This window comes from Euleptes europaea, chromosome 15, assembly GCF_029931775.1.
Source record: "Euleptes europaea isolate rEulEur1 chromosome 15, rEulEur1.hap1, whole genome shotgun sequence".
NCBI classification, from domain to species: Eukaryota; Metazoa; Chordata; class Lepidosauria; order Squamata; family Sphaerodactylidae; genus Euleptes; species Euleptes europaea.
In genome coordinates, this window is record NC_079326.1 from 12570195 (window position 1) to 12592559 (window position 22365).

The 22365-nt window shown below is 41.6% G+C and overlaps 1 protein-coding gene across 2 annotated transcripts in view; it reads right to left on the reverse strand.

The window, feature by feature from the left end:
- The window catches only part of MYLK (myosin light chain kinase), a 160921-nt gene that overhangs the window by 107934 nt on the left and 30622 nt on the right, over positions 1-22365 (reverse strand). For both annotated transcript variants that reach the window (XM_056861086.1, XM_056861087.1), the window contains exons 6-10: positions 21496-21532; positions 19624-20189; positions 16732-16935; positions 12739-12873; positions 2897-3049 (exon numbers count right to left, since the gene is read on the reverse strand). In XM_056861086.1, coding sequence (XP_056717064.1) covers positions 2897-3049; positions 12739-12873; positions 16732-16935; positions 19624-20189; positions 21496-21532 — 1095 coding nt within the window. The remainder of the gene's footprint in view (positions 1-2896; positions 3050-12738; positions 12874-16731; positions 16936-19623; positions 20190-21495; positions 21533-22365) is intronic.

Consider the following 22365-nt stretch of genomic DNA (forward strand, 5'->3'; position numbering starts at 1 on the left):
TTGGCTGCATATGCAGAGTAGCTACTGATTCCATAAAATAATCCAAAGCCAAAAACAAATCCATACTGGCTTGTCGTATGTTGAGGTATTATGCACCACAGTGAGAACTGCAGCTATTCATCACACTGCAACAGACAGGTGCCTCCCACTTGGCTGGATGCCTAATCCACAGAATAATTCCACCCAAAACAGTGAACCAGGTTTGAGGCAGTCAACTCAGCTGTCAAACTAGTTGCATGTAACATCTGCAAGAATTCAACATAATGTGAACATGTCACGCAGAGAGGTTCATACTCCTGAAAGCAGCAAAACACATGAGGGGGCACTTAACGCACAAGCTGCTTTTATATCCAGGTGACAGTGAGTCTCCTTTTCTGCTGATAATATGCTTTCAGTTTTAAACCTTGATCTTGTAATCCAGTGGAATTTATAAAAGCAGGCTTTCCTTTTTATGTTATTTTCCATTTGGTTTACAAGCTGCTCATATGGGCCTTTTACAAGACAGGACAAAGCCCTTTGTTTAGTTCAGTAGTTACTGTCTCTTTTTTAAAAAGAAGGAGAAGTTATGCGGACTTTCAAGAGAAAAGTGCACGCCACTTTAAAGACCCTTAACGGCAGGTAAACTTCCCAAATTTATCTCACAAGGTTTTGCAGTTTGCTTCTTCATAATTGGTTTGCATGATGACTTGAGCCAAATGAGACAGACAGAACTTTGATAGAGCTATGAGTCTGTACAGAGCTTGTGTGACAAAAGGAACAGAGGAAAAAGATGCAAAAAAGCTTGACATGTTAATATTTGTAGCAGCTTGGAGAAATCAAAAAGAAATTCTAAGGCAATGAAACAGTCAAAGAGATAACGTTGTCTATACAGTGGTAGGACCAACACAATCCAGACAAGCAGATACTAAAACAGCAGGAAGCTCCAGAAGACAAAGACAGAGACTCAAATACATACAGTACACATAGAGTTTTTTTCAGAAGTGACTCCCGTGGTGGTAAAATAGCCTTCCAGTGCAGAGCTCAGGAAAGCCCCCACACTACCATCATTGACAGCAGTGTTACATAGCTCCCCCTAGCAGGTACCAGCATTCGGGATTGGGTGTTCAAATGTGATGTTGCATCAGACAGGCAATCAATCTCCCAGTCCAAATTCTCACCATGGTGTAAACAGTTTAAAAGGGATCATGTCAGAACTGCATTCCTGGTCAGTATCCCCTTCCATAACCTCAGAATAGCTTTTACCGCCCTCTGGTTTCAAACCATGCCAACGGCATGGATAGCTGGATGTTAGTCCTGAACATCATGGGCCTCTCGTCTATGTATCTGTGGAGCCGCTCTAGAGGACCTAATTCATTACACCTTATTCTGCCCTCTTTACGCAGACTTAAATTTCTCATAGCGTTTCTAAAGGGCCTAAATCTTTCTCCAGATCCAGAGAAGCTGATCTTTCTCCTATCAGACGCCAATCCTGATGTTTCCTACAAAGTGTCACTCTTTGCTTTAGCAGCTAAAAAAATCCGAGCAAAAGCTGTTTCTAATCAGGGAACGTAACATATTTAAATACTAGTTTCTTGTGGGTCAGACTCTTTTAAAGTTATTTTATGTTATTTTAATGTTTTGTATGGTGGATTGTGATGGCCTTTGGCTGCAGACAATAAACTTTATCACTCACTCACTCACTCACATAGCTCCCCCATTCAAATCAGCTGTGTGTGAGCCCCTATGATCCACTGTCTTACACAGACCAGAGGCATGGGAAAGAGCATCCCTCTTGACTTTAGGATGTCAAAAGTAAGGGAGCAAAACACCTCAAGAACATTTGGCTTGAAGATTTCAAAGGTGAGGGGAAATGCATCTCTTTTCACAGTGAAGGAAGGAGTCTTGATCAAAGCAAAAAACCTGATAGGAGGTACTCCTAGCCTAGGACCAGCCTATCATCCTGGATATAGAAGGAATGCACTGATCTAAGCACCTTTTGAACCTTCCGACCTCCTCACACCTTCATGTCCAAAAAATCATGACCTAGGGCTGCAAAAGCAATTATTGGATAATACAATATGCACACACACGCACCATATAAAATATACCCCATGTATATTTATTCATTGTAGCCTGATATTCTGGATCTAGGATCATCTTCCAACCATACTTCTTCCCAGGCCTGTCCAACCTCTCTCTTGCTCTAACCAGACAGATACCTGTGCACAGAAGAGTCCTCTTTTTTGCAAAACTCTTGGCAACAGCATATAGAAAACTATGAAGACTAGTTCTATGAGCACACCTTAGGCAGTCTTATAGATAAAAATATATGGAAAGACAAAGAGACATATTTTGAAACTTTAATTTAAAACTTAAGCCTAGTTTTAGCATCAAAAACATTCATGTTTATCTCCACTATAAATAAAGTATAAACAGTTATTTTAATATAATGTCCTAATCTGTTAGAATGTTAAGCATACACCCCTAGAAACATATAGATTTAGGATTAATGAGATATACTGAAATATAATGAAATCAAGTTTAGTAAAAATGTATCATACTACCCAAGAATTTATGGACTTTTAAATCAACAGGACACAAAAGACAAAAATTCTTTATCAGCCCTAAATATGTTAACAAACATGTATGAAGAATTTCCTGCTAACAAGTAGTAAGAAAGTTTTGCTAATATCCCAAGTTACAACATGACCATCTCTGCACCAGTCCAGATCATCAATAATCCCATCTAAATTTGTGGATTGTGTTCCCATTTTTGGGGGGGCGGGCGGGGGGGAGACACACATTAGAAAAAACAATTAGGTAACAAAAAAAGGCAAAACTAATACTTTTAGTTCAGTGCATATCCTAGTTCTTCTAAACTGTGGATGAACTGGGTATTAACTTTCAAAACACTCACCTTTAACAGTAACTTGAGCACTGCAAGATGCCATTCCAGCACTGTTTTCGGCTAGGCAAGTGTAAATGCCATCATCTTCTGGTAAGGCATCTTGAACAGTCAGCTTTGCAATCCCATCTTCAAAAATGGAATGGGCATACTGAATTGGCCGATCTATAAGAGCGAGGAGGGAAAAAAACCAAATTGCTGAATTCTGCAGTTTGAAGCATTTAATTACATCATCAGTTAATAATCTTTTATAGCTTCCTTCAACAATGTAACATCACAGTGAAGGGGTAAATTCTTGGGTTAGGCACATATGAATTACTCTCCTTGAAATGCAATACAAAAGAAGTTTCTTGTAAGAATCTGTGTTCTGTAATGCCACATGCTTATTCTGCCTAATTCTTCACACCCTTTTGCTGAAGCATTCACAGAATCCCCCACTGAATGCTTACAAAGAAATTCATGTGTGTGTGTGTGTAAAGTGCTGTCAAGTCGCAGCCGACTTATGGCGACCCCTTTTGGGGTTTTCATGGCAAGAGACTAACAGAGGTGGTTTGCCAGGGCCTTCCTCTGAACAGCAACCCTGGACTTCCTTGGTGGTCTCCCATCCAAATACTAACCAGGGCTGACCCTGCTTAACCTCTGAGATCTGACGAGATCAGGCTAGCCTGGGCCATCCAGGTCAGGGGCAGAAATTCATAGTAGGTGGAAATATAGAAGTGTATAAAGTTTTTATACAAATCACACAAACTTAATATCCAGGTCCCTTGTGCAAATGTGTTTGCCATATTTGATCTCTGATAGGTTTGTGTTCAGAGGGGCATTTTAGCCATACAAAACCCCACAAGGTCTAATTTGAATGTGATGCCGGCAGCTAAGAAGAACTTACCTGTGAGATCTTGAACATGTTCAGTGTCTTGTTTAAATTATGCTGCTATGTGTGCATAAACTCACACGAAAGCTTATGCTACAAAAGAACAAAACATCTGCTAGTCTTTAAAGGTGCCACAAAAGACTAGGATGGCTATGCAACTGAAATTTTAATTGAGCCAAAGACTTTCCCTGTATGTATGTGACCACTGCTACATTAAGAGACATCATATAAAACTCATCAGACCTGCATACTCCTGACTGATGTTGGGATTCTGTTTTTTATCCTGCTTTCTCTATCTTGATCTGACCTAGCTCTGACATATTTTGTAGAGTTTTGTAAGAAATTTTACTTACTGGAGGCTTTTGCAGGATACCTGAACTTTTCTACTTGACTGACCCTTCCAACCTTTAGTCTTTGACCTTGATATTAAACTAGTTCAGATATGCTCTTTGCCTAAACACTAATGTTTTATTTACTATATGTACACTATAAAATGCAGCTCTGTATATTCTCAGTGTGGCCAACAACATAGAAAGTAAAATAATTTTAAAAATAATCTATTATAGTGCATCAAATTTTATTTATTTATTTAGTTAGATTTTTATCCCGCCCCCTCCCCCAGAATGGGGGCTTGAGGCAACTAACAATAAAGCAATACAATAACTCAGCAACAAACTAACACTTTAGGCATAAAAAAATCAACAGCAGTGATGGTAGAATCCAACAAATTTATATTAGTGGAATAATGCTGTCTTAAAAAACCCTGTGGAATGAGGAGGACAAGTCCCAATGGGCAAGAGTCTCCTTAGACAAAGCATTCCACCAGGCCTGGGTCCCAAGGCCCTCACCCATATTGCACGCAAATGGGCGAATCAACGGCCAGGCACCACCAAAAGTCCTTGTGCAGCAGAACAAAGACACTGTGGGAGTCATAACAGGAGAGGCAGTCCTCTAAGTATGATAGTCCCAGACTGTTTAGGGCTCTGTCGGTTAATACCAGCACCTTGAATTTGGCCTGGAAACCAAATGGAAGCCAGTGCAGTTGCCACAAAATGGACTGGATGTGTGCAAGCCACAGTGAATCAGATTCAGATTGTTTATTTGCGACCCTTGGCCAGATAAAACAAGATACATGGACTAAAATGGTCTTACCGACAAAGGTTTACAGTCTGAGTTTTAAATCACTTAAAAAATTAAAAATAATAAAATAAATAACATCCGAGTTACATCTGCCATTTGGACTAAGAGAGTACTCTGTGGCAACGAATTGTCATTGCAGCCATACAAAATTCTGCTACCTGAGAGGTGACTGAGGGATTACCTCCTTGTAGAAGCTTTTCTAACTTTTCTCTTTCCCTGATGAGTCCCATTCTCAGTATGAGGGGCTCAATAAACTTAGAGCGGGGTATAGTGTAGTAGTTACAGTTCAGGAGAACATGTTCAGTGGTTTCTAAATCCCCGGATTTACAGGGGCATAGTCTCTCTGCCCTGGGTATCTTCTTGAATTTCCCCTCTAACATAGCAGAGGGTAAGGCTGCGCACCTAGCCAAAGTAAAAGCCCTCCTATATTTGTTTATCTCTAGGTAACAGAGATAGGCTGCCGGTGCAAGGATAAATTTGGAGTGGGGGGGAGCCATAAATAGGGGTGCTCTTGCTTGTCGCTCAATATCTTTAACTCTTTGGTTTATAGTTGACTTAGCTTGATCCCACCCTAACTGAAGTAGTGCTGGGGGGGGGGGTAAAACCCAGTTTATTTAGTTTGTCTTCAATGGCTATTATCCACTTAGACCTAAAGGTATCACAAAGAATCAGTGGAAGAAGACCCTTGGGGCTGAAATTAATTTTCATCCATAGATAAAGTGAGGACAAGACAACCCTTGCCTCCACCTTCATCATGCCAGTTTCTAAACGGATCATAGCATTTGATACACATCTTGGCAATTGCAGGGCAGCTCTAAGAAACTTGGATTGCACTCGTTCCACGGGAATTAGATATGAGGGTGGAGAGTCGAGATGTGTTCCATATAACATTTGTGCTAGGGTTTTCGACTGAAAAAATATAAGGGCAGCTGGAATATAGTGTGCCCCTTTGGTCCGGAGAAAATTTATTATTGAATGGGCTGATCTTTCCTCTAAATTGGCAACATGGGTATTATGGGCTAGCTTGGAGCCAGATGCCTGGATTGTCGTTCCAAGATATTTGAATTGGATTACCTGTTCCAACCTATGGCCATTTATGCTCCACCTCCTATAATTGGGGCGATTGCCAAAAGCCATTACTTTTGTTTTGTCATAATTAATAGCCAGGTGTTCCTTCTCACAGAACGTTCCCACTCTCACTAGCGCCCTCCTTAGGCCAACTGGGGTTCTTGAAAGAAGTACTGCATCATCGGCATACAGCAGAATATGGATATGCCTGTCCGCTAGTTTAAGTGGATGTAAATCTGGTGCGTTCAAGGAACTATGTTATTTATGTAATAGGCAAATAGAAGGGGGGCGAGTAAACTGCCCTGCCTATCTCCTCTATAGGTGTTTATGGGGACGGTAAGATGTCCTCTTCTATTGCACCTGACTCTCAGTGCTGTCCGTTCATGTAGGGCTCGCAGCAGCAACAGGAGCCTTTTATCTACATTTGAGGCTTCGAGCTTGTCCCAGAGTAAAGGTCTGGAAATCGAATCAAATGCTGCCCTAAAATCAATAAATGCCACATATAAAGAGGGTTGTCCCTTATTAGAATATTTCTCTGCTAGATGTTGCAGGACAAGGCAGTGCTCTATCGTTGCTCTCCCTTCCCTAAAACCTGCCTGCTCTATTGCCAAAATATCCTCTTGATTGAGCCAAAGGGTTAATTTATCTAGCAGGTGCCTTGCATATAATTTGCTGATGACACTTATGAGACTAATTGGCCTATAGTTGGAAGGGTCCTTTCTACTTCCTTTTTTATAAAAGGGGACGACTATTGCCAGCCCCCAGTCTTTGGGGATGCCACGGTGAATCAGTCAACAGCCTGGCAGCCATTCAGAACAACCTGAAGTTTCCGAAGCACCTCCAAGGGCCGCCCTGCATAGAGCAAATTCAAGTTATCTAGTCTGGAGGTGACAATTGCATAAATCACCATGGTGAGGTCAGACTTGGAAAAGTAGGGGGACAACTGCCTGATGGGGATTTTTAAAAGCCTGTTTCGCCAACAAGGACATCTGCTTGTCCAAGGTAAGCAAGGCATCCAGCCAGACCCCCAAACTCTTTACAGAGTTTACTAGAGTAAGCTGGACACCATCCAGAGTAGGCAGCCACACAAACACCCACAGCGCAGCCTTCCCCAGCCACATGACTTCAGTTTTAGTTGGATTCAGCTTCAGCCAGCTCTGCCTCACCCAACCATGGCATCCAGACACCCAGTCAGGGCCAAGAAGACCGTCTCGGCCTGTTTATCTATCAGGAGGAAGATCTGGGTGTCATTCGCATACTGATGGAACCTGGAAAAAAACCTCCTGATAAGTTCTGCTAGAGGGCACATTTAAATATTAAATAACATTGGAGACAGGATCAAACCTTGCAGAACCCCACAGTCTAGTGGGTGCCTGGTCGAAGTCCTGTCCCCAATGACTACCCTCTGAGTGTGTGACTGGAAGAACAAGGTGAACCAAGATGAGGCAATGCCCCGCTTCCCCAGTGAGGCTGGGTGCCTGACCAGGATCAAATGATCTATTGTGTTGAATGCTGCCAATAAGTCTACCAATATCAGCAGCGCTGAGTCACCCTGATCAAGCTGGAGTCAGAGGTCATCCAGGAGAGCTACCAAGGCTGTCTCAGTACCAAACCCAGGTTTGAATCTAGATTGGAATGGATTTAGTGCCGATATCTCATCCAAGAGGGTATTCACAAACCAGATCGTTTATGATGACCATTTCCATACCAAAAGGATTGGATAGTTCTACATTGAGGGTGCCAATAAGGGCCCAACCCTTCTTGTTCTGAACATGGCCTTCAAAAACTACAGTGCTGAGAGCCCTCAACCTTGCATATCTACCTTTGTCCAATAGCCTTGACTACAGGAACTGGCTTTGTCCTGAAATCTGTTATCCTGCATCTATTTGGGCATTAGCCCTGCAATATTTATTACCTCTCCCCCTTGGTGTAAGGTACTTGTATGCCTTTGTTTTCCTGGGTAAAACTTAGGCTTCAACTCGCCTGGCACAATCTCAGGGCACTTGGCAGATGCCATCTCTGCACCATGGAATCTACATTATAAACTAACTAAAGTCACTGACTATTCCAAGTCTGGAGACCACTGGACAAGAGTCTTACCCGATATGGAAGTATTTTAATTTGTAAATTCCAACCCCCAAGCAGCCAACCAGTATCATCTTACTAAAGCCATAAACTGTATACACACTATTTTGCCATGAACATCGTTAAGCATGCCTGTAGTTAACTGCTATAGATCAGGAATGCAACTTTCTCCTTTATTTGGTTACAGACAGCTATCCTATTCTGCAACGTATCCTTCTGTGACAGCGAGGAGCAGATTGTTTGCATTCATAGGGATATTGCAATGAGCCAACTTGATCCTTAAGAAAAATCATGTTCTAGAAGGTATATCTTGAAAAGCTGGAAGAAATGCTGGCATTCAACAACAGTTTATAATCCACCCGTCTGTTTTCAAGTGATGTATAAACAGCTATGTATCACGATCAGAAGTGAAAGAGATGAGAGGTACTTGTAAGCTCTAGTAGTTGGGAATGGAAGCAACATGTTTATGTCTTGCAGATAATACACAATGTCCCTGTTTATTTCATAGTTACATGTTTCTTACACTTCTGTTACTCAACATCACCTCTGCCTGCTGGTTTACAAATGAAGTTCAGGTTTTCATTTTAGCATCTAAAGCCCTAAATGGTTTTAAAGCTAGCTATGCAAGGCATAGATGCCTTCATCCCATTAGAACCCTTCACTGTATAATTCCATGTATGCTGAATATAAATGACGATCAAGGAGCAACTGAAAGGCATACTCTAGCAGTGTAAGTCCACAGGAGTCATTCAGCCAAAGTATCAGGGGGGATTCAAGGGTCAAAGAAGAAGGCTCCAAAGCATACCAGCTCACAATATAGATGTGACTGGACTGCCATGAGATCTGGCAATATGGAATCTCCTTCCTTTCAAAATAGGTAGACTAAATCCCAGTGTTTGGAATCAGAGTGACGTTTCTGGCAACTTGATATAATCTGTAAAAACAGAAAGATCACAACCACCCAAATCAACAGATGTTTCTACTCAGGATGTCAGGCCACCTATAACACTGCCTTGCTGCATATAAAACAAGTAGTCTTGACTTCTATGACCAGACCACCAAAGGACTGAAAGGAATATATCGTGCAAGTGAACACAACTGAATTCATCACTTTCATGTACAGTTATCTGTCACCAAAATTGCGATGTCATGGACTAAGGATTCTAATTCAGAAAATGTTAGGATCTTCAGGTATCTACAGGTAACAGGGTACTCATGAAAGGTAAGTTGAAGGTGTCGTTTTTATTGGTAGTAAGTCATCTTCTTCACTACTAGTAAGATCAGAGAAGCCCTTAGAAACTAGGCAGGTAATGTATTCTCACTATTTTCTTCACAACCATGTGGGTGAGAGGCTTGCTATTTTAGAAAATAAAAGCTAAAATCTCCATGTTTTTATTGCATTTAACCAATTGAGTTGTGATGTTCACACTACACAGTATGATCACAACCATGAACGTCTCTAGACTAGTCACTCATTCATGTTGGACAACAGCACAGGACTGTATGGGAAACGAATCAGTCCACTCTGTCTGCCAGTCCAGTACCAGAAAGAGGATCATCAGTCAAATCTAGTCCCACCATACAGCTAGACTCTTTTCCTTTCCAAGTTCTCTGCGATACATATTTTATTACCCCTAAATATGGCATTAAAATAATATATCTAAGAGCTCTTCAACTGAGAACTCAGTAACCCACTTCTTTTCTTTTATTAATCAGGATTCACGAGAATCAGCAGTGCATACTAAATATAGCACTCTAAACAGGATGTGGAACCCAAACCACAATCTTTTGCTCATATTACAAGCATTCCTAAATAATAAGAAAATCCACATGGGACGATTTAGTTTAATCTCAGCATTATTATGTTACAAAATATTTAAAGCTGCAAATCTCAACTCATTATTTCCAGAGCTATACATTTCAAAGAATGTGAATTCAATGCAACTCTTCTGGAGCAAGATTTCTCAGAATTTCTGCTTTAAAATTTTCAGTGGCTATAATGAAGCTGAGTTTAACAAAATGCATGAATGCAACACTGTTTGTACAGAAAAGTTACAGAAAATGCTACATTAAGCAACAATGGAAAGTTCTTAGTCAGCGTCAGATAACTGACCAATAAAAATACTTCCAATTACGGTAGACTGCCTTTATCACTGCCTGTGATAAATTTTGCAATTTATCACAAACTTCATCATCTTAGCCACTGAGATCTAGCCTCTACTTACAGTAATCACCATTCAATATTATATCAAATTCATCCACTAAACCAACTAGCTGATTTTGCGCTCTTATATATTTGCCTTCCAAGAGAAGAGGTAGATTCTCTCTTCAAGCATGGGCTCAGTGTCTAGAAATAAGACCAGTCAGGAGAAAGGCTGCTGAGGGAAAGGAGATTCAAGGGGAATATAAAAGTTCAGTATCCCCTCCTACTTGCCACTTGTAATTGACCCCATTTTATAGATGTTTGATACACGAGGCTGCTACAGTCATGTGTACATAGGAAGTTACCTTGTACCAAATCATACTGCTTGTCTATCTAGTCCCAGTAACATCTACTATCTGGCAGCGGGTCTTCAAGGTCTCAGACTAAGCTCTAGCCCAACTACTAGAGATCATTTTAATTGTAGATGCCAAGGCTTGAACCAGGGAGCTTATATCTGTTGCATGTGCCTTATCACCAAGGTTTTTGTCTTTTCCATACTTTTATTCTGCCCTAAACATCTGGAAAAATTCTTGTCATTTGGCCTTCAAGTAACACTATTGGCTTTGTGCGGGGAATCGATTTTTTAAAATGCTCGTCTGTGAGAAAAGCTCCCTGTCAGTAGCTCTAGCTCAGTTTCACTTTGATGTCCTAGCTTTTAATTGCCAATAATTAAATTGCCCTGGCATTTAATGTTATTAAAAATGTTATTGCCTACCTGTGGCCTGAAGCCACATTCCTTTAAGTTTATACCACTGCACATTTAGACCAGGCATGAGATGCTTAGTCTTTAGAATCCTAAAGCTGCTCTCTCCTGGTGGCAAGAAGCATACCAGCAAGGCAGCATTTGAACAAAAATTAGTGAAGAGCATAACATCCCAAATTAACAAAACTGGCACATAAATCCTAACAAATATCTATTTGGAACTCTGCTCCTATGAATAGAAATTTTTCTTCCATGTGTGCATGTGTTTACAATCCTGCTTATTTAGGAGTTAGGGGGAAACAGATGAGATGGTATAGTGCCAGATTCATCTTTGCCAATAATCAAATTAGTAACATGTACCTACTAACAGAAAATGTAAACCATATTTCCTAAAGTCTGTATGTTGCAATTCACCCCATTCTTAAAAGCCTACAAGGGAGTCACAAGTCAGCTTTGTCACAATCGTCCCCTACTGGACATGTTTGAGAACTGCAACAAAGCGGCAATTTTTTCTCCACACTCAGAATTTCTTGTAAGAACTTACTAATTATACTCCCAAGTTGTCCTGGACTCATGTTTTATTTCATTCTAATATGGCTGCCTATCTGGAGTTACTCCAAAAACTGGGCGGTGATAATGCCCTGTAGAAAAAGTCCTTCGTAGAAGATGGCTCTGATTGCGTTCTGCACTTACTCTGGCAAACATCTCACAGATAGTTCAGATGCAGGAAATATGGCCCGATTAATGATTAATGATATTTTTATCATGCCATTTCTTCAGAGATCTCAAAGGAGCATGCCCCTCCCTTCCCCACATTTTATCCTCACAACCCTGTGAAGCAGGTTAGGATGAAAGGCAGTGAATGGCCCTAAGGCAAACCATGTCAGAGTAGAAACTGGAACCTAGGTCTGCATGACACTCTAACCCCCTATACCACACTGGCTGTCTCTATTTAAGGAAGAAAAGGGGGGGATATGCCAACATGTGAAAGGAAAAATCAGCAAGAACAGGAGACAGTCTGATGGTTGAGGTATACCAGCACCAAGTATTTAGTCAAAGCATTCTAAAAATGCACTGAGCTAACAGATGTTTTTAGCACCTGGACTGCTGCTGATTTATTATTATTTTTTACTTATATCCTGCTTTTTTCTGTAATCAGGGATCCAAAGCAGCTTTTCACATCATTATCCTCTCTTCCACTTAATCCTCACAACAACAACAACCTGGTGAAGGTAGGTTAGGCTGAGAGAGGGTCAGGGGGTCCCAGGTCACCCGGCAGGCTTCAGCGGCAGGGTGGAGATTCAAGCCCAGCCATCACAGGTCCTAATCTGACATTTTAACCACTATACCAGTGATGGCGAACCTTTTAGAGACCGAGTGCCCAAACTGCAACCGAAAACCCACTTATTTATCGCCGAGTGCCAGTGCGGCAATTTAACCTGAATACCACCCCCAGAGGGGGCCCAGAGGGAGAGGCTAGGGTTGCCAATTTCCTCTTTGCCATGAGTGGGAGGTTTTTGGGGTGGCGCCTGAGGAGGGCGGGGTTTGGGGAAGGACTTCAGTGCCATAGAGTCCAATTGCCAAAGTGGCAATTTTTTCCAGGGAAACTGATCTCTATTGATTGGAGATCACCCGGGGTGGGGCAGAGCCGGAAAGGCCAGCAGCTTGGAGGAACCGCGCGTGCCAGCAGAGAGGGCTACGCGTGCCGGAAGTGGCACGCGTGCCATAGGTTCGCCAACACGGCACTATACCATGCCAGACCCCATTCTTTCTTTCTGCCTTACCTTTGAGGAGCCAAGTAATCTGAGGCACAGGCGTTCCTTCAACTGAGCACTGAAGCACAAAATCCTGCCCTTCACATACACTGCATGATTTCAATACGCTGGAAAAGTGAGGTGCCACCTCCTTCAATTTAGGCCCTACAAACCAAAACAAAAACATACACCAGTAACAGTAATATAGGAGTACACCTTGTACCAGAACGTAACATTCATTCCCACAGTACTGTGAAATAGTGCGAAGGAGGAATGAAGAAGCATGATTCTTAAAAGGGCAGTGTACAACAAGAAGCATTTCATTATTATGACTAAACACTTCCTTAACAAAATGTCATGCCAGGTCACCATTAGTCTGGAACTTTATAAACTGTTGCAATCTACTAAATAGGTACAAAATAGCATGGTAAATATCCAATAAAATCCTGTATAGTCATGTAAATAATACAAAACACATAAAACCCATCTAATCTCAACCCTGAAACCATAGAAACCCTGCAGATGTCATCAAAGATTACAGTATCCACAAACCAATTATGCCTTACAATACAGGGATATTATGAGCCTAAAGCATGCCAGAATAATTATTGCTTACAGGGTATACAAAACGTCATCAGGTCCTGTTGCTCACAGGTGTCTTCTGACAGTGTGTTCCAGAGGGAGGGTGCCACAATCGTGACAGCCCTCCCCCTGGTGGAAGAAAGTCATGCTATCCTGGGCCCTGGGACCACTAGCAAGACCTCTAAAGTTGAAAGAAGGAAGCAGGGGTAGGATCATATTGGGAGAGGCAGTCCTGTAGTTATCAGGGTCCCAGACCATCAAGGGCTTTAAAAGTAAGGACCAACACCTTCAATTGGGTCTGGAAACTAATTGGAAGCCAGTTCAGCTGCTTCAAGATTGGTGATACATTACTTGGTTACCAACCTAGCAGCCGCATTCTCTACCAACTGAAGTTTCCAAAGTGACTTCAAGGCTAGCCCTACATAGAGCAAGTTGCACCTCTAAAACAGAGGTGGGGAACGTCAGGCCTGGGGGCCTTATAAGGCCCGCGAAATCATTTGGTCTGGCCCTTCATGGATCCTGGCAGATCTCTAGCTCAGAAGGATGCTGCCCTGCCTGAATCTCTTGGGCCCAGCTGGGGACAGCAGAGCTCAAAAGCGAGTAGCTCCATGTGGCAGACACTCGGAGCCGTCTCCGGTCGTGCCTCTTGGCTAAAGGTCTGACCAAACATAGCAGGCTAATTTTTAACTTGATAATTTTGTATGGCCCGCGAATGATGTTATAAATATCCAAATGGCCCTTGGCAGAAAAAAGGTTCCCCGCCCCTGCTCTAAAAGAAAGGTGACCATCACATGTATCAATGTGGCAAGGTTGGACTGAGAAAGATATGGGGAAAGTTGTTGGGCCCGAGGAAGATGGAAAAATGGCATTCTAGCTACCATGGACATCTGTTTGTCCATGGAAAGTATAGGTTCAAGCCAAGCCCCCCAACCCTTCACAGTCCACAGAGGAAAGTTGGGCTCCGTTGACTGATGAGAGGGACAAATTCCCCATAGCCAGAGTGCTTCCCAGCCACATGACCTGGAGGCACTGAACCAGGGAGGAGATCTGCTTCTGGTCACGTATCACTCCAATGAGGCTAGGCCAGGACCAAACAGTCAACTGTGTCGAATACTACTGAGAGATCTAATAAAATCAGCAGTGCACACCCATCCTTATCCAACTGAAGCCAGATGTCATCAAACCACGGCTATTAAACCAGTCTCAGTCCTTCAGCCTGGTCTGAAGCTAGACTGGGATGAATCAAGCGCCGATGTATTATTCAGGAATCCCTGCAGCTGCTCAGCCATGATCCTTTCAATTTCCTTACCCAGGAAAGGCAAATTTGACACTGGGAGGTAATTTGCTAGCTCTCCTTTTTCTAAGGATGGCTTTTTCAACTGAGGTCTTGCTACAGCCTCGAGGGAGCTAGGGAACCGACCCTCTGCAAAAGAAGAATTAATGATCGCTTGCAGAGGGCTTCCCACCACATCATGGCACGATTTAACTAGCCAAGAGGGGCAGGGGTCTAAGGAGCAGGTGGTAGATCTTACAGTCATAAAGGTCCTGTGAACGTCTGTGGGGGTAATTACACTGAAGGACTCAAAAAATGCACCCAGTGGTACAGACGGAGCCACTGGTATGCTACTGACAACAAACTTGGTAGCCAGGTCGGAATGAAGCGTAAAGATGTTATCCGCAAAATAAGTCGCAAGTTAAATCACAGCTAATGGCCAAATCAGGAGCTCCGTGGCACAGAGTGTTAAGCTGCAGTACTGCAGTCCAAGCTCTGCTCATGACCTGAGCTCAATCCCAACGGAAGTTGGTTTCAGGTAGCCGGCTCAAGCTTGACTCAGCCTTCCATCCTTCCGAGGTCAGTAAAATGAGTACCCAGCTTGCTGGGGGTAAAGGGAAGATGACTGGAGAAGGCACTGGCAAACCACCCCGCAAACAAAGTCTGCCTAGTAAACGTCGGGATGTGACGTCACCCCATGGGTCAGGAATGACCCGGTGCTTGCACAGGGGACCTTTACCTTTTTTTAATGGCCAAATCATCTAACACTTTAGACTCCATGAAAGGAATAGTTAACCACCGAATCACCCTGAACAGTTGACCTGGACATGAGCTAGCGGGTGCAGTAGAGGCGGAGAAGTAATTACTCTTTGCTGCCTTCCTTGCCACTTCATAACTCTTCAGCTGGACTCTGTAACATGTTCTCGAAGCTTTGTCATGAGTCCGGTGGCCACTGGCACTCTAGTGGTCCTAGGGACCTCTGTAAGAACCAAACTGCAGTCCCATGTAACATTTGCCCAATAGTTCCTTCTCCATCATAAAGTCTGGCAGGGAGGTTTTGCAGTACAGAAGGAGTGTGTGTATGTGTCTCTGTGTGTGTGTGTGTGTGTGTGTGTGTCTTTAATTCTTCCCTTTCTAGCCTCTTTGCTCCTAAAACTCCATCCACACAGATTCTTCTCCTGAGCCCTACAAATCTTGTGTGTGTGTGTGTGCTATCAAGTCACAGCTGATTTATGGCCACCTCATAGGGTTTTTAAGGCAAGAGACTTCACAGGCGGTTTGCCATTTCCTGCCTCTGGGTAGGCTGAGAGAGTTCTGAGAGAACTGTGACTGGCCCAAGGTCACCCAGCAGGCTTCATGTGGAGGAGTGGGGAATCGAACTCGGTTCTCCAGATTAGAGTCCGCAGCTCTTAACCACTACAAAATCTTGCCTTCTTGAAAAAAAAAAAGCTTTTGGCTAACTGCCTTGAACACTTTGGATACAAGCAGGATGTATATTTTAAAATACAATAAAGAAAACAAAAGCTGTGAGAATCCTAAAAATGTAGCACATACAATGAATTGGATCCTGCCAACTTTTTCACTCAAATTCACCCAACTCCCCTCTTTACTAAAGCTCCCATCCAACACAGCTTTTGACCATGCAGGTGCCATGATTGCCAGCGTAGTCCTTTGGTGGTCAACGTGGGCTCCTGCCTCCCTTTCTCACCATCCCATTGAATTTGGTTTTACAGATGGTGTAACCATTTGGGGGGCTCTAGATAGGGTCACAGAAATGAAAAGAACATAAATAAAATAAAAAACAGCTCTGTCCAAGTTGCTGTGATTTAAACATCAAGCCTGCATGACATGATTATAAATGTACACTTACAGTGCCATCCTAAGCAGAGTTACACTCTTCTGATCCCATAACTTTAAAAGACTTAGAAGGATGTAACTCTGCTTAGGCTGGCATTGCCAGTCTATTTTCTAAATATGCAGGCTTCAAACGGTTCACGGGCCAAAATCAATATCTTGCTATACCCCCAAATGAGCCTATACATATATTCCACAACATGGCTGAAAGCCTATTTTGAAATCCTCTCAGATCTAGAGACCTCTCTGGTTATACATTAACTGAAGCTTCCAAATGATCATCAGTTCAAATTATGCAGCTATAATGTACTTACGTCTTACAGTTAACATCCACCTGGTTGAAGTCTGACCTCTAACATTTGAGGCTGTGCAACAGTAAGAGCCACTGTTTTCCAAGATGGTTTTTTTCAGGCACAAACAATGGATTCCATCTTCTTCATATATCTGAACTCTATCTCCTGCTTCCAGTTGGGCTCCCTCTTTGAACCATTCCACATTAGCCTTGGGCTTCCCTGAAACTAGTTTGTTACAGATAGATTATTATGAAAGGAGTCTCAAATTTTCCATTATAGTTTCATTATTTTATTATCTGATTTCCTGAGCTTTGCCTTTGAAAGGAAGGCAACCACGGTGGTATAGATTACTGAACAAACACATGGGCCACCCACTGTTAATAAAACTAACAGTGCAGCCCTAAGAACACTTGCCTGGGAGTTATCCTCATTGAATAGTTTGAGTAGGATTCTGAGTAGGCTTGTTTAGGATTGTACTGTCAAAAACACATCAGGGTAGCACGGAATGACAAGATCAAAGAAAGTCATGTTGTTTGGAGAAAGACTACTTTGAAAATGTATTTAGAAAGTTGCACAGGCAAGAAAGACTATTGATGGGAAACATTCCATAGCACAACCAACTTATCTTGGACTGTAGACTTATAACATGGATTTTATTTATATTTTAATTGGATCAAAGTTCAGTGCTGGTAACATGACTTAAAATTACATAAGTGCAACTCTTGGTTCATGGAAAGGGGTTAAGGTAATTTTTCAAACTTGTGTTATTTTTATTAAGGAAAAGCTCTGACTCATTATACTTAAGATATCTGCTACATTAAGTATGATATTAATTAGCAGAATCTGCCTGCAATTCTATGCATATTTACTTAACAGTAAGCCCCACTGGGACTTCTCAGCAAACACATGCAGGATTGTAGTTAATCAGCTAAAACATTAATTGACATTCTTAATAATTAAAACATCATTTTTTCTCATTCTTTCACCCATGCAAACTGAACTCTTTGATCCAGCATACAAAAGAATGAGATGGAAGAGTGAATGCTATTATTTCAACTTGGCAGTGTGAGATAGCATTTCACGCTATTTCCTCACATTTTGCTCCTTGTAAGTTAAAAAACTAGATCACCAGTATTATTTAATGCCAGAAAAGAATCTGGGAGACCAGCATTCAAATCCTCATTCTGCTATGGAGTTTGCTAAATGACCTTAAGCCAGTCAAACTCTCAGCCTAACCCATGTCACATGGCTATTGTAAAAATATAATAGAGAAGGTATAACAACGTGTCTCCCACTTTAGTTCCTTGGAAGAAGCATGGTATAAAAGTGTACTAGATAGACATAAATTACACTAAGGAGGGAGAGAAAGTGATATCTGTGATATCACTATTCTTTCCTTGATGAGTTTCTAAGTTAACTGAGAGTTCAAACACTTTTCAATTGTTAATGAACTTGTTTTCTTAAAGTTGCTTTCATCTTGGACAATTAACTGAAACAGTTACAGAGAAGTTGCATGAACTGCTTTTTTAATAGTGGTTAAAAGTTTAGATTAACCTTCTTATCTTGCTATATCAGATCTAGCTCATATGCCCATGCTGATTGGCTTGTTGCCCTTATGTTGATTATCTCATATTTAGTTATGAACCAATCCGTTATCTAGATAATAACCACATGATTATGACAGAGCAGATTTAGAGAAAGCTCAGATTGATATTTTCCTACAAACATGCACTCCTGTGACAAGCAAACTGTATTTCTCTGGATGGAAGTCTCAGAAGAAAACCAAGTGAGATAACCTTAATATCTTTTTGATAATCCCTAAAAGCAGTGAGGGAGGCAAGGCAGCATGGTATAGCCTGATCTTGTCAGATCTCAGAAACTAACCAGGGTCAGTACTTGGAAGGGAAACCACCAAGGAAGCCCCATCAGTGGAAGGCAATGGCAAACTACCTCTGCTTCTCACTTGCCTTGAAAGCCCCTTACTGGGGTAGCCATGAGTCAGCGGCGAAACTTTATACACACACAAAAGCAGTGAGACAAAATCTGAAACCTGCAGGGGTGTGCCCCAATTTTTTTCGGTATTTTTTGGGTCCGGGTTAATAAACCAGAATCTAAAAAATACTGAACCTGAAAACAGGGATCTCTCAAATCCGCGCTGCCCCCTTTTCTCTGGACTCCAGAGAAAGTGGGTGGAGTTCATTTCTTTCAGATCTGCTCTGCCCCCCTTCACCAGAATCCATCAGCAGGCAAGTAAAGGGAGAGGGAAGAGAGGAGAAAAAATGGCAGCAGGGCCAAAGCAGCTCGAATAATGCTGAAAAAATTCGGCATTAGTTGGACCCGCTTTTTCAGCTCCCTTTATTGCTGCCTTAAAAAAAAACCCAAATACCTTTTTGGTATTAAGGGGGGGTATTTTGCACACCCCTGGAAACCTGATTTGCTTTTAAAACTGTCTTGCCTAATACAAATAATCTTTTCTTATCTCAATAAAAGATAAACGTTTCTACAGGTGTTCTGTCTGGTTTGCTGGTTAATAGTTCAAAGAACCGAACTAAACTCCTTTACTCTTTTGTGTTATCAGAGTTAAAGGTTGCTATCACCTTTAATAGACAAATCCTGGAGAACTCTGCTGCGAGACAGTTGTGCACAGGCAAAGCCTTTAAAATTATTTAGTACAAGTCCTCTAATAAAATGTGGAAGGGAATCTTTTGTTACAGGGAGAGAGGGAGAGAAAGTATAGACCACCTTGATACCTGTTGGATTGGTTCAGTTAAAAGAGCATTAAAAACATGACCCTCCACAACTGCTAGAATGAAGTGGTACTATCCATTCTCTAATGCCAGTGCTCTATTTCCTCATTTTGCATGGTGTAAACCAGGTCTAATCAATGGTGTTTTCTACCTTTCATCAACTTACCTTTGCATTTGAATGTAACTTCTTCTCCTTCTAGTATTTCTTGGCTTTCTGGGCGACTCTCAAACTGGGGAAGTATTCCTTGAGTCTCCCTCTTTACTTCTGCTGCATTTTTCTTTAATTCCACATTGTCTTCAAGTTCCTTAGTCCTCAGACCACCCAGCCTCACTGTAGAAGGTGTTTGCCAACTAGTTGTCCCGGATTGCTTTGGTCCTTTCCCATCTTCCTCCCGTCTCAAGGAAGTTGTGTTTGGTCCTGCCTTTGCTCCTGTTGGTACTTTTATAGCTTGTAGGGTAATGGTGCTTGATGTTTTCTGCAAAACCCGATAGCCCTTCCTTTCTTCTTTGGGTGGCTGTACATTGGGTTCCCTTGTCTGCTCTAAACTACTCTGTTTGGTTTCTTTGGATGAAATGAGGGAAGTCTCTTTCTTCACAGCAGCCCTGTCTTTGGGTTCTAGCAAAAGTTCTGTGGTAGTGGATTTGAGGTCTTTAACAATTCCATTGCTAGTGGCCTTCCTGAATGGTGATGCTTCAGTAGCTTTGGTTGTAACAGTTGATTTTGTTGAGGTGCTAAAACAAAGGGGAAAAGGAAGTAGAACTGAATTAGCAACAAATTGTGATTTTTTCCCCAAAATTCTTGGTAAATATTAAAAAGCCAATTTTAAGCATGACTCATGGGATTGTAACATACTCTAATATATTCATGTCTACCACCACCCTTTTTAAAGGCCACTTCGAATTCCTTAATAAGTTCAATGAGAGAGGTTTGGCAGGAGGGACATATGCAGCATCCAGAAATGCATCTTATTACCATGTGGCCAGCAATTTGATCCTACGAATCTGCCCATTCAGAGCAAATACATTATAACATATGGCAAAAAAGCCAGTCAGAACAAATTTCACCCAACATGCCCTTGTGCTTCAAGTAAACTCCTCATATACTCCACAAGATCAAGCAGCACATCATAGTGACCTTGTTCTAACTAATGAACCATTCTTTTCCCCCCAAATTTTTTATTAAAAAATATAACACATACAATCTTATACATACAGAATATCATTGCTTCCAAAGGGGACATATTTTTAAAGCCATACATAATATTTCTGTTAATACATTAGTAATCTACTGACCTTAATTATTACTGCTTATATAATATTAAAAAGGTAAAAGGTAAAGGTCCGCTGTGCAAGCACCAGGTCATTCCTGACCCATGGGGTGACGTCACATCCTGACGTTTACTAGGCAGACTTTGTTTACGGGGTGGTTTGCCAGTGCCTTCCCTATTAATGACTATTATATCAATGCTTAAGCTATTTAATATCATATGAATTGCAGCTTGCCGACATCTGATTTTATACTAACCCCCTTAATATTACATGCCATCTACCCTACTAATATTAATATTCTATTGGTCTAACACCCTCTAACCGTAGTGTGATTACATATATTCAATAAACAATTTCCATTTTCTCTGAAACTCCTCCTCCGGTCTTCTATTCACCAACTGCGTCAGTCTTGCCATCACTGTATACTCCGCCATTTTCTCTCTCCACTTATCTATCTCAGGAATGTCTTCCTGTTTCCACATCGATGCCAAAACCGTTCTTGCTGCTGTGGTCATATAACTGAACAGTTCTACATGGTTTTTCTCCAACTCTTCTGGTGCTATACCCAATAGCATAGTCTCTGGTCTTAGACTAATGAACCATTCGTGAGTAACAGGAACCCCTCTAGAAACCCTCTTTCCATAACCTTATTGAACTTGTACATAATATATTAACTTGTTGACATGCAGAACGTTGCTGTAGTTTCAAGGGATTTATTTTTAAAGAGTGAAAATCAATATGAAAGTGAAGGAGAGTTAAAGAAACATACCACAGAGGATGAGCGCACACTTCTCTCTTATCAGAACCTGAAATAATTAAATATTACAAGATATTAAAAATGAATATTGGAGGAATTGGTAGAGCTTAAGGTCGAGGTGAATTTTTAAAAAATGAATAGCAATGAATGAATTCTCAGCATGCCCCACATTAAATTTACTTATTCCTGTGTCAGCAGAACGCAGTTTAATTCTAGCCATAAGCAGCAGCTCCATTGATAAGACAGTAACAGAGTTATTTCTGGATATGGAAGGGAAAGGGCCAAAGAAGACTAAAATCCACATATAATGGGAATATTTCAGTGGGTTAGAAAGAAAAGCTTAAAAAGGTATTAGTTCAAAGAAACCCATTTTCACCTTCAGGCGATTACCCATTTTAATGGGATCATGCTAGGGTTCTTTTGCACCACAGTACAGTCTGCCAAAAAGGGCTAAAATAATGAAATATTTCCATGGTATAGAATTAATAATGCTGGATCCACCTATAGCGCTTTCATTGAGGTTTCACATAAGTCATTTAACCTACACAGTTTCAAAAGCAACAACAAAGGTGTAGTGTGAAGATGGTGTATCTATTTATTTCCACCTGTTTTCATACTTTGGGAAAGTGTGATTGCTTGTGGCTTTCCAAAGCAGATTACAAATAGGTTTAACAAGTGGGAATCCTCAAGAACTTACAGGAGGTGTCTCATTTACCCTCCCCCACTATTTCCTCTTTACCTGAATGCCCCCATATCCTTTCCCTTTTCCTGCTTCCTTACCTCCTTCTAGGGTTGCCAACATCCAGGTGGGGCCTGGAGATCTTTTGGAATCATAATAGATCTCCCAACAACAGAGATCCATTCCCTAGAGTGGCCAGCACC